At 41.9% G+C, this 13,160-nt stretch overlaps 1 protein-coding gene across 1 annotated transcript in view; it reads left to right on the top strand.

The window, feature by feature from the left end:
- Positions 1-341: 341 nt before the first annotated feature.
- KIF2C (kinesin family member 2C) overlaps positions 342-13,160 on the top strand; it is a 39,729-nt gene continuing 26,910 nt past the window's right edge. Inside the window, 4 exon segments of the mRNA XM_042464843.1 lie at positions 342-453; positions 1,949-2,053; positions 12,000-12,048; positions 12,974-13,096. Coding sequence (XP_042320777.1) covers positions 12,997-13,096 — 100 coding nt within the window. The 5' untranslated portion in view covers positions 342-453; positions 1,949-2,053; positions 12,000-12,048; positions 12,974-12,996.

Genomic DNA, 13,160 nt, shown 5'->3' with positions numbered 1-13,160 from the left:
ACAACCTTATCATACGTTTTTCTTGCCAGAATTTGTTCAGAGGAGGTTTGGCCTTATCTTCCTCTGAGGCTGAGAGAATGTGACTTGCCCAATGTTGCCCAGTGGGTTTCCATGGCCAAGCAGGGATTTGAACTCTGGTGTCCCAGAATCCTAGTTCAACACTTAAACCACTACACGACTCTGGCATTAGTTGTCTGCCCCTTGCTTGCATCTTTGTGATAAAATCTGCACTCAGTTTTTCCAATAAATGTTTTAGACTGTGTGACAACACAAGGCATGTTCTTTCTCATGAATTTCTGACTTGCTGAAATTATCACTATTATAAAATGGCATACCTGAATGTCTTTCTATTATTCAGGCGCAGTCCATGCTGCAACTATCAAGACTGTGAGTTTGGAAAAAAAGACTGTGTCAGTGGAATGGACAGAAAGTAGCAGTACCAAAGGGAAAGAGGTGAGAAATAGGGTGTCTTATCAGGGCAAGGTTTGTCTAGGAGTAAGTATCACTGAATTCAACATGGTTTATATCTGAGAGAGCATGTATAGCATTGCAGTTCTAAAGTATAAGCTACTTACAGGGATTTCTTTAATAAGGGTCCTGTTAAAACCAGCCCCCATACGTAATGCACACAATGCTCTGTGGAGAATTAGTACAAGGATTCCAATTTGAAGTTGTTTTGCACATTTTTCAATAGCAGTCAATAGAACGTTTTTCAATAGTACTGTAACTCCTTCCACTCTTCACATTAGGTCCCCCCCCATCCACCATTCTTCTTCCTTCTGGGAGTTCCACCCAAGCAATACAATGTAGGTTTAACTCATCAGTGTGTTTATAAATGGGGCATACATAGTAGTAATGCCATCTTGGGAGCTCTTGCACAGTTAAAGCATAAAAAATGTGTTATTTGTGTCCTGAATGTGCAGTCTTCCTTAATAATATAAGAACTGCATGACACCAAGGGCCTTAATTTGTTACAAGAGTAATGACAACAAGGTGTTCCACCTTTTTCCTGCACTAGTAAATGGTATGTAATGTGGAAACAACCCTGAAAGCAGTTGAGCTTTTTTGGCTCAGAAAGCCAGATAATTTAGTCTGTAGTCCTAATTTACTGACTTGGAAGTAAGTTCTTTGCTTAGCAGGACTACTGAATAGACACAACTAGGACCGGTATGCATGCTGTATCATCTTTATGTGTTAAAATTTATACAAAGCTGTTTGTGTGCACTGTGTTTAAATGGATAAGAAGCAATGTCTGCTAATATGGTATGGTGTGTGTGTGTGTGTAAGAGATATCTAGTTGACCTATAGTCTTGAGGTTCAAATATTGCTGTCTGCTCTGTGGGTGCCTCTCTAGCTCAAGAAAGTGGCTGTTGGAATACTGAAACACTAGCAATAGGATTATGATGTCACTCTAAGGTCAAGCAGTTGGACTGAGAAGACTTGACTTGCTCACTTTACCTCTGCACAAAACTAAGAGGGAGAAGTTGACTAGATAGAGATAAACTAACTGGTTGTGGAATAGGCAGTAAACACTTACTTTTTTTTTTTTTTGAGTGCCTGTCTTTGTTAAAATTTATTTCAGTAAGTAGTAACTACTTAGCAAACATGTGGGACTCCTACCAAAGAAATCAGAGAATGATTAGGATGTACTAAGATTAGCTCCCAGAGATTAAAAGCATTTGTGGCAAATGGATTTTGCCAGTTTATTTTGAAGTACACTGCCTTCCCCATGGAAAGGGGTTTGTATTGGGGTTTAGATGTACTGGGGTTTAGATGACATTGGTAGGCTGCTTGTTTTGATAAACATCTTAAATATTAGCTCATTATATTATATTGCTCATCTTTTAAATGTAACATCCTGAATATATCATTGTCTTTGAGAGATAGATATCTGAGGCTGATGCTTTTGTATGGGTTAGATATCTTTCTGTTTTTTCCCCCTTTACAGATTGACTTTAATGATGTGGTAGCAATAAATCCTGAGCTATTCACAACTCCAGTTGCTGCTGATGTGAAAGACAGCTTTCCTGTCCAGGAAAATGTAATCACACAGGTAGGTGATTTTTGTCATTCCTTGTGTATTTGGACAAGAAAGCAAGATTCCTCAAACATTTCGATTTTAAACATAATATTAGTGCTTTCTATACCTTTAAATACTATTCTGCTTCATATCTGTCTCTGTGTTAACCTCTGAAGATTTAAACATTGGTCAAATTGTAAATACACAACATGCATTTATATATGCAATGGATTAACTAAATAAATACTTCTAAGTACTGTAACCTATTTTTGCTCATACCTTCTGGGGATAATTTCTGTCTTTCTCCAAAAAAACAAAATTACTCTATTGTCCTCTAAAAGTACTGATTACTGTTTTTCTTTTTGCATGTGTGCTTATTTCCGCTGAGCACAGTGCGGGTAGGATGGCATCATGACCCTCCATTTTCATCTGTGTGGGAGATAGCGGTGGAAATAATGAATTAGATGAAGGAGACCTAGGAAGTAATGAATTGGGGGAAGGAAAATGCACACACACATACACACACCACACACCACCTGAGTGAAATCATTGGTGCATTGACAACTGAAAGGGCAAGTCTGAAAATAGGCAGGGCAGAAGAAAGAAATGTGGAAACAGATAAGTAGAAAGAGAAGAAAATGATACATGGTGAGCCATCATTTAAACAAATGGGGTGGAAATAAAATATGGGATGGAAGATGTGCAAGACAGTTGCTTCTAGGAAATATTGACAAGCACAACTTTTTCATGATCTTGACTGGCTGATGTTTCTTTTTCTGTATGGTAGTGGAAGGTCCAAAATACTGCTGCTCACTGCTATGTTTGGTTACCCTTACCTGTTGTTTTTGTCTGTCCAAACTCTGCCTTCTCCCCAGTTACTATAGTCTCAGCCAATATATTATTTTGTTTCACTGTTGTAAAGCTTGTCTTTTGTCCAATGGAGTCATTTTCTGCTGCTCACCTTGTAGTCATCTGATATAGCCCCTCAATTCCTACTTCTCATTCATCTATGCTTAAGGATCATCTTCAAATGTTTCCACCTTCCCCTTTTATCAAGAGAAGGGAACTGTATATGCTACAGTGCATTTTGATCACTCCGCTTGGACACATTCTAGACCACTTCACCTCTTGGTTGTTAGTACCTATACTTATATTTTATATTCTAGGCTGTGAAGCTTACTAGTTCTCTCTTGTGGACCTCTTGAGGAGAAGTAAAGTATAAATATACATGAGGATAATAGTAATAATGACATTTCAAGTGTTATGGCATTCATTCAGTTGTTTGATATGTTGCTACAGTAACTTTATGTGTGAGTGGGTGTAAAGTCATTCTTTTCTGTGTGCAGATGCATGTGCCTTCAAGTTGCCTGTTAACATATGGTGACTCCATGAATTTCACAGGGTTTTCTTAGACTAGGAATATTCAGAGGTAGTTTTGCCAGTTCTTTCCTCTGAAATATACCCTATAGCATCTGGTATTTGTTGGCAGTCTCCCATCCAAGTACTAACAAGTGTTGATGCTGCTTAGCTTCCAAGATCAGACAGGATCTGGTGCTTTCGGTGTACAGTGGTACCTCGGGATATGAAATACCCAGGTTACGAAATTTCCGGGATACGAAAAAATCCCATTGGAAATAATTGTTCCGGGTTACGAATGTTTTTTCGGGTTACGAAGAAAATTTTTGGTGCTTTTCGGCGCTTTTTCGCACGAAACGCGGCTTTTCCCCATTAGCGCCTATGGCAATTCGGCTTACGAAGGCTTTTCGGGTTACGAAAGCGGCCGCGGAACGAATTAATTTCGTAACCCGAGGGAGCAGTGTATTTAGACACCAACCAACCGAAAGGGCCTTGTGGCATCTTAATTTCTTTTTATCTGGCATGAGCTTCCCACTTTGTCAAATGCATGAAACACTACCTCAGTTGGAATAAACATATGCATAAAGGTACGCATACTTAGGCTAGGAAAGGGAGAACACAAACAATGATGATTGTCTTAGCAGAGGTCATTTAACAGTATTTGGGAGTTGAGAGTGTACATCCTAGTATAGGTAAGCAGATTAACATGTAGGGCGATAAAAGGAATTTGTCTGATACAAGAAACAGAGGTCAGTCTCTTTATCAGGTTGCGAATGTGTGGTCTGTAGATTGCATGAAGCCTATAGGGGGATCCAATGCTGGCCTTGGCATCCCTACTGACCCATCTAGCACCCTACAATATTTGTTTGGCTGAAAATGAAGTTTCTTGTCTGAAAATGCTTTTAATGCTCTAATATACTATTTCAGGTATCTCTGTCCCAAACCATATGCCCTGAAAGGTGAGCAGGAGTGATGACAAGTTGCTTATGGTGTTGACAGCTGCAGTCGTGCAGCTGCAGCCATCTGGAGGCAGCAAAAATTAATGTATGCACTCTTTTGGGTTCCAGAGCATGCACACTTTTATTTTAGATGAACTAAATTGATGGGAGATTGAAGTGAGAAGAGAAACGTGGGCAGCGAAATGGCCCAAACAGTGGTCAGTTAAGAAGAGCTGCATTCACACTGCAGAAATAATCCAGGTTGACACCACTTTAACTGTCATGGCTCAATGCTACAGAGCCTTGTGAACTGTAATTTTGTGAGACCTTTAGCCTTCTCTGTCAGAGAGCTATGGCACCACAAGAAACTAGAAACCCAGGGATTCCATGGGATGGAGCAAGTGGTGTCAATCTGGATTATTTCTACAGTGTGGATGCAGCCAAAATCTGGGAGGTAATAGAAACATCTCCGTAAAGTGCTAATTAACACATAACACATGGTATTAAAAAGGCTTTATCCCTTCTGAAGACTCAGGAGGTAGAAATTACTTCTTTACAATTTTTTCAGCTTCTTTCCTGTTTCATTCTATTTATGTGGTCTTTTCATTCGAGCATTACTACTTTAATTTAAGAGACTATGGACATTACTACATGTGGCTTTTCAAATGTGAGTACACTGTGAAGGAAGCAGCTTTGGCGATAACTATTTCATGATGCCACCTCTGACCCATACCTGCCCTATTCCCGATGCGTCCTTTTTCATTCCTGGGGAAAACCTGTGAATGGCCTGGCAATTGCGCGAGTCCCCAGATGTGAAATGTAATTCCCAGGGCAGTTGCATGATTGTAAGTCACATGGTTTCCCCTTTCCCCCTCACTATTCTGAAGGACCTCAGTTACTTCCCCCCCCCCCCCATTTATTTGCTTTCTTTCTTTTTTACTTCCCATCAGGCAGCAGAGCTCTGGGATTGCATGGGAAAAGGGAGAAAACAACAACAACAAAATCCCTAAAGGCATGCTGGATAGGGAATAAAGCAGGGTATATAAATAAATAAATAAATAAATAAAAACAAACAGGGTTAAGGGAAGGGTTAGGAACAGAGTGCGAAGGGAGCAGCAGTCCTGGTTGTGCAGTTTACTGATGGATGGATGGAAAATGGTATGTTGCCATTTTATTTTTCATAGTGTGACTGATGCAAGAAGAGGGCTTGTGTGGTAATGTCCTGTGGCTTTGGGAGAGTGAAACATGCACCCCAACTGTTTTTAAATTAGTGATGATCAATTGTTTTTGTCCACATATTCCTTTACATGGACAGCTGTGTGTAAAATGTAGTAGGCTCTTGGTGACAAATGGTGGCAGAATGGGAGAGAGTATGAAGACCTCACACTATGGCTTACTTTATTAGGCCTAGTATTAATATTACTAGGGTAGGCATATTGAGAGAATTGGCATCTTCCTCTGCCTCCTAGTCTGATTTCTGTGTCTTATCTTTGTTGTTACTGGTGAGTAATCTTGACAAATTAGACAGGTCTTTGTAAGTACAAGCTTGTTGTACCTACAGACAATACTTTGGAGCAGTTTTAGTTGGAAATTATCAGTTGTAGCAAGTGGTATTCTGTTGTTGGTTCTGGATTTGTGAATGGTTTACAAACATACAAAACTTTAATCCCCAATCAATTTAACCTTCCTTTATTTGACAGCAAACTATTCCTAGCTTGAGGTGTGCAGAGGTGGGCTCTGGGGTCTTTTTGGTAGCCTTGGTTTCCTTCTACCCTGGGCTGGGCAGGCCCACTTCATGCTGGGAGAGGTTTGCTGGGTTGTTTTTTTTTTATAATCGGCTCCCTCGACCCATTCCCCCCCTTCCAGTGGCGATATCTCAGGCAATCTTTCTGGATGGTTTTTCAGGAACTCCCAGGAGCCTGTGCAGCGGAAGGCGGATTGTGGCAACAGAGGGGCCATGCAGACTATAGAAAAAAACGGGTTTGAAAGCGATTCTTGCACGTGAAGTTCATATTGGATCCAATTCCGTCACAATCCATGTCAGGGCTTGCACAAGGAAATGCCCCTTACCCCAGGGTATCCAGATTCGGGCTAAAATCCGTCTTTTCCCAAAAGACTCGGGTTGCGCGAAATTTGAACTTGACCTCAAACATGATCGGGGCAAATTAGGGAGGGATTAGGGTCAGGGGGCGGGCAGAGGTCGGAGCATTCCCTCCAATCATCAGAAGGGAGGGGGAGGAGGAGGAGGAGGAGAAGGAGGAGGAGGAAAGAGCCGAAAAAAGGGGAATCTGGATGCAAAGGGTGACAGGAGGAAAGGGGGAAATCAGGGGTGACTTTTGGGCTGCAGAGGGCTGTCAGAGAGAGGTGAGGGGGTGGAGAAAGTGATGAAGGAGGAGGAGGAGAAAGGGGCCGTGGGAGGAAGGGAGCCATGGAGGATCCTAAAATGGAGCAGGAGGAGGATGAAGGAGCTGGGGGAAAGGGTCAATGGGCATCCCTGAGGAAGGAGAGTGTCTGAAGGAAGGAGGAGGAGAGATTTCCAGGGGGAATTGGGTTGCGGGCGTACGCTGGGGCATGTAGGGAAATCAGGCGCTGTTCTACTTTCGCTTCCTTGCTCCTGGATTATATTTATTATTATTTGTGTTATATGAGGATGCTACAGGAATGCCTGTGCTGCATTTCCATTTTATTCCCAATTCATGTCCCGAAAGAAAAAAAAGGGAAATGAACAAGATAAGAAAAGAAAAAAGAGAAGAACATAGAATTTAGTTTGAACTGGACAGGTCACACTCTCTCAGCCTCATTGGAAGGCAATGGCAAAGTTTCTCTAGCAGGAGGAAAATGGTCAGGTCAGGTCAAAGGCAGGGCACGAACGGAGCTCACATCAGGCACCCCCCCTTTCATATTTTTTAAAAATTATTTTTGACCAAATATGCGCATGTTTTTTTTTCTTGAGGCAGATTTATAGATAGATAGAGCAGGGCTAGCGGCTTGTGCACTTTCCCTTTTCTCTGCTCGCTTCCAGCAAAGGGGAAATGTTGCGAATGCAAATGTTACAATCCTACAATGTGAATGTTACATTTTTTGCTCTTGTCAATTAGACAAAATGATACATGCTTTTGCTACTGAATTCAGAGGCAGCCCTGAATTGCTTTTAAAAGCAAAAAAGAAAAGAAAAAGAAAAAAAAGGAATGCATGGCAATTGCATCCTTTACTGGCATTTCTGAGGTGAGGAATTTATTATTATTATTATTATTATCATCATCATCATCATTATTATTTCATGTGTAAGAGCCATTCTGGGGGGCAAGGAGTGGGGGATGCATTAGCTTGCATGGGATTGAAAATGGGGACAGGGGCAGATCTGACCCAAATGCCCACACATACACACAATACACAAAAAAGAGGTTTTAGAAAAATTGACACTTTGGGGCATTTTGTGCATGGCTTTTTTAAAAAAAGGAGGGGGAGGACACTTCCGTTGCCCCTGCAAAAACGTCACCAGGCACCTTCACAGCAGGCACAGAATGCATTCAATTTAAAATGCCCCTCTTTTTGTAGTGGGCACTTGCTAACGGAGAGATGTGGGGGAGGGGCATCTGAATCAGCCCAGTTCCTTCCAGATTTTTGATGCCAGTCTGAATGGGGCCAGAGAGTCAAAAAGAAACCCAGCAAACTCTTTTTGAGTTGAGATCCATTCTAGGGCCTTTTCAGGATCCTCGGCTTCCACCTTCCTTCTCCCTGAGCTGGCCAGACTGGCCTCCTTGGCTCCCTCCTCATGTCTCTCTATGCCAGTTACTGCAAGCCCTGGCCACCAGGCATGCATAAGACATGAGGAGGGAATTGAGGAGCAGTAGCAGCTTCCGGAAGGTGTGGCGAGGCAGGGACTTCAGGCCAAGCAATGGCAACAATGAGGAGGTGGCAGGGGCCATCCTTACTTGCGTTTATTGCCCCCTCAGCTCAGGCAGTCAGCACAAGCAAGGACCAGGCAGCAACTATGGAGAATGTGGTCCAGATTCTGACCTGCTGCCATTTCGGAAATGGGCGGTGGGAAAACCCACTTGAGTCTCCTGCTTCCTTTCTCCCATTCTTCTGAGGTTCGGCCCACAGGGATTCAGGGATACAGCCCAGAAGCAAGGAGGATTGGGCCTGGGGGAAGGTCGTGTGGTTTGGCTGTCTCAGGCTGGAATGGACAAGGCCTGACTGGAGGTGGGAGCAGCATCACAATGTGGAAAGTCTTGGGGAACCTAGTTCAGTGAGGTCCTATTGGTGTGATTGCCAAGAGCATCCAGATAGCCAAGGGACTGAGAGTTTGGGTCCATTTTCCTCTTGGCAGAGCCACAGAGCCAGAGGAGGAGAGACACCAGGCTGGTGATGTTTACAGCCTCTTCCAAGTGACATCCACTGCTGCCCTGGGAGTGTTCTGCCAGGCTGTGGAGGTAAATGAACAAGGAGACCAACAATCCACGATTGGTTAAATCCTTCATTGTTATCAAAAAAGGATTCTGTTGAGTAGAATATAGTTGTAAAAGGCCTTTCTGAATGCCTGGGTGGGAAAATGACCATGTTGATTTTGCCTCTTTGCAGAATGTATCCAAGGAGCCTCATGCTGGGTCCCCCTTCTATAAGTTTTACCCTTGAGGTATTTATGGGTCATATTAAAATCCATAATTTTGGCTCCAAAACCTACTCTTGACTTACACTGTACGTGAGGTCAACGTATGCACAAGTATACAGTCACCCCTCTGTTTTTGCAGGGGATCCGTTCCGGGACACACACATACCCCCGGGGAAACAGAAGTCTGCCGATATTCAAGCCCTGTTGGCTTGAATAGTGGTGCGCCTCCCATTTTAAGTCCCTCTGTTTACGCCTTGCGAGTAAGCAAGGGACGTGGGTTCAAAATCTGCACAAACAGAGGGATGACTGTATATGGTAAATCTTATCTTCCTGGGCTCTGATAGCATATCTTCATCATCACCATAGCATTTGTTTATTTATGTTGCACCATAAATTATGCATTAGAAGTAAAATAATAACAAAAAATAGCCAGCCCTGCCAGGGGCATGCAATCTAAAATATACACACCCATGCACGGAAAAACAATAGCAGTAGTAAGAATTGCAATGCATGGAGTTTAATCATCTATCCTAGAACATTTCCAAATTCTAGCTCTCCCAGAATCTTTCTAGTGATGATGTGTGATTTCTTTAAAAACATAAATAGTATAATTTTTTATCAAAATGAGGTCCCTAGGAACCCAGAGCTCTAATTTGTTCTCCCCTCCCAAATGTAGCCCATGCCCACTGAGTTAACCTCTGCTTCATGTTCTATCTACAATAAGGCCTCTCTAGGGCCTTGCCAGTGCCTTCTAGGGAAAAAATGCAAAAACGTTTTGGAATTTGAGCGAATGCAGTACTGCAATGTGCCTTTTCTATCCTGTCCTGGTGTATGTATATAACTGCTTCACTACTGTGTGTATTCTCTTCTAACCTTTCCATAATTTTAGATATTTCTATATGTAAACTGAATACCAGCACAGATACCAGAATACAATGATACTTCTGTTTTATCCCCTTGAATCCAAGGCTTTCTGTAGTTATCTTAATTTTTGGAGTGAATAGCTATGTAGCAGATGGGAAGAGGTTAATTTAAATAATCCCAAACCACTGATCTTGGATGATCATGCCAACATGGCACGTGTCACAGATACATGGCTGGATGAGACTGGGAAGGGGGCTAATCTCTCTCAGCTTTGTCCATCAGGTTCTCTTTTCAGCAGCAGGTGGCACCTGAGGGACGGGACATGGATTTGCAGTAGCCTGTCAAAATTCCATCCCCACAGTTTTCTGGGTTTGAGTGTGTCTGTTGTTGTACTGCCCACCCCGTTGTTCAACTGTCACCCTTCCTGAGCTAGCAGGGTGCTCTCATTTGGTGCTGGAATCCTCTCATCTTGCAGTGCTGGGAGATTTCAGCATCCATGCTGATACTGCCCTGTTGGGAGTGGCTCAGGACATCATATCTGCCATGACAATCATGTATCTCTTCCAAGTGGTGTTTGGTCCTACTCATGTTGCTGGGTACACTTTGGGCCTTGTTTCCTGTAGTGGATGTGGTAAATGGTGATTTCAGAATGGAGGAACTAGCTAGTCCCATTGTCATGGACAGATCACCATCTAGTGGGGCTTAGATGTGCTGGGATTCAGAACCTCTGCAGGGGTGCAGGACTGATTAAAATGGTCTGCCCTAGGAGGCTTATGGGTCTGGATGGATTTCTGTTGATTCTTGGGGAATTTGCTGCTGCCTTGATAAGGGATCCTGTCAAAGTCTTGGCTGAAATGACCAGGCCATCCTATTTGATGGGAGTGGAGCCAAATTGCCCCCTCCTTGTTTTCTAAGGAGCTGGTGGTGATGAAACAAGTGAGAAGATAACTAGAGTAACACTGGCAGAAAATTTAAAGTGTATCTGATCAGATGCAGGCTAAAGCTTGTCTGAGGGATTATTCTGTGACTATATAGGCAGCAAAGGCAAGTCCACAGCCTGGATGTGCTCCTGGATTCAGCTCTGAGTCGGGAAGCTCAGGTTTCAGCAGTGGCTAGGAGTGCATTTGCACAGTTAAAACTTGTGCACCAGCTTCCTTCAAATGTCAGATTTATCTATGGTGACGCATGCTTTAATAACATTCCGGTTGGAATACTGTAATGTGTTGTATGTGTGTGCTGTCTTGGAAGAGTGCTCAGAAACCTCAACTGGTCCAAAGAACTGCAGCCACATTGTTAACTGGGCTGGCTACAGGAACACACACAATTTCCTTGTTGCAAGAGCTCCAGTGGCTGCCAATCTGTTTTGGGGACCAATTAAAAGTGCTAGTTTTGATTTATGAAGTCCTATATACAGTAGCTCAGGTGCAGGTAATTTAAACGGTCATATTTTCCCTTACAAACTAGCCTGTGCTTTGAGATCTGCTGGAGACGCCCTTCTCTTTGTCCCATCACCCTCACAGGTACATCTGTTGGGAATAAGGGAAAGAGCCTTCTCAGTGGCTGCCCACTGAGAATACAGCCTTGTATTTAGCGATTTCAATGTGCCCAGGAATTCCATGCAAGATAGTGCATGAGTTGATGAAGAAAGTTAGATTTTTCCATTTCTTCTTTGGTCTACTTTATTTCCATATGAATTCCAGAGAAGAGAAGGTCTATTCCATTACAACCAGTTAGCGGAACCAGTGTGGCATAGTGGTTTGAGTGTTTGACTATGATTCTGGAGACCAGGATTCGATTCCCTGCTTGGCCATGAGACCAACTAGATGATCTTTGGCAAGTCATCTCAACTTCAGGGGAAGGCAAAGGCAAACTCCTCTGAACAAATCTTGTGAAGAAAACCCCATTATAAGTTCAGCTTAGAGTCACCATAAGTCGGAAATGACTTGAAGGCAAACAGCAACAACGAGAATAAGGGGAGCACTCAAAGCAAATGATGTTTTAAAATGATGGTATGAATCTCTTTTGTTAGCTTGCTCAGTAGAGTTGCTTGGTCTCCTGCCTCGGTCTTCAGCAGACTTGTTAAAAATTTGCAAGCTACTATAGTAACTTCGAAACAGTTCTAGAAATAATATAGATCTCTGTAATGTAATGAGATGAGATTTGTGTTGGTGCAAACATAAATGGAACACTTTTTTTTTAATTTCAGAGAAAAAATTGCAGGACAACAATCTCAAAAATTCCTGCTCCAAGGGAAGGTAAACACTCTTCATTAGAATTCAAATATATAGCTATGTTAGTCCGTAGAATCAGTACATGTAGATATCTTAAGAGTACCTTTGAGACTAACTAAAAGAAATAAATTGGCAGCATGAGCTTTCGTAGACTTCAGTCTACTTCCTCAGATGCATTTGGATCTCTTTACTAGCCGTAGATACTATGAATAGATCTATTTTATATTAAAATGAATACCAATGCTGCATATACATTTAAGGATATTAATTGCTACCATTTAGCTAGTGATATAGCATTTGTAGACTTCAAGTGTAAGATTTTCTCATTTTATTTGGTAACATCCCATAGGAAAAAAAATAACCCACCTTTGTGTCCATAAACAACTCAAGATGGCTAACAACAAATATCACCAGTAATAAAATACAGCAAATACAGCAAAATTAGAAAAAGTAACATGTCCCTGACAAATTTATGCTAATGGCCAGAGTAATAAATATCTCATGAATGTAATTTTTTTATTAAAAGATGAGATAAAGGTATTTGTTTATAATGTGACCAAAGTTTCTGTTGCACAAAAATTGAATGGGTTTGTTTTGAATTTGAATTTATCAAAGATTTGCAGATTTGATGGTTGCTCTTAAAAGTGGCTTTTGTTGGAAATTCTGGTGTTTTAAAGTGCATCTTAGTTGTGATAACAATTTTGTTAAATAACAAGCATGCATAGTTGGGAGTTTGTTAGAAACAAAATATTGACTACTGTGGTGACCCATTCACACTATTAGATTAGATTTCACCAAACCTTCCTCTACATCTGCCTTTTCCCGCAAGGGGTTGTTGAAATGGTTTAATTAGTTTCTTATGAATCTTTGCATCAAAAATATGCAAATGTTTTCCAAGTGAGCACTGGTACTGTTTGACTACTTGTACCATTTTTCCTTGCTTCTTTAGCTGTACGGTACCAAGCTAGCAAAATGTCAATCATAGCAGAATCACAAAACAATCCTCTGGAAAATGAGATGGAAGTAGAATCAGGTGTTCCCGTACCAACGCGAAGCCATTCTGCTCTTCCTGGTGAGTTGGGATGAGTACAGCATAGTAAAACTTGTCTTGCAGATGTGTCCTAAAGTGCAGGATA

This window comes from Sceloporus undulatus, chromosome 4 (assembly GCF_019175285.1).
Source record: "Sceloporus undulatus isolate JIND9_A2432 ecotype Alabama chromosome 4, SceUnd_v1.1, whole genome shotgun sequence".
In the NCBI taxonomy this organism is placed as follows: domain Eukaryota; kingdom Metazoa; phylum Chordata; class Lepidosauria; order Squamata; family Phrynosomatidae; genus Sceloporus; species Sceloporus undulatus.
Note: the sequence above shows the minus strand (reverse complement) of the source record. Positions and strands in the feature narration are given on the sequence as shown.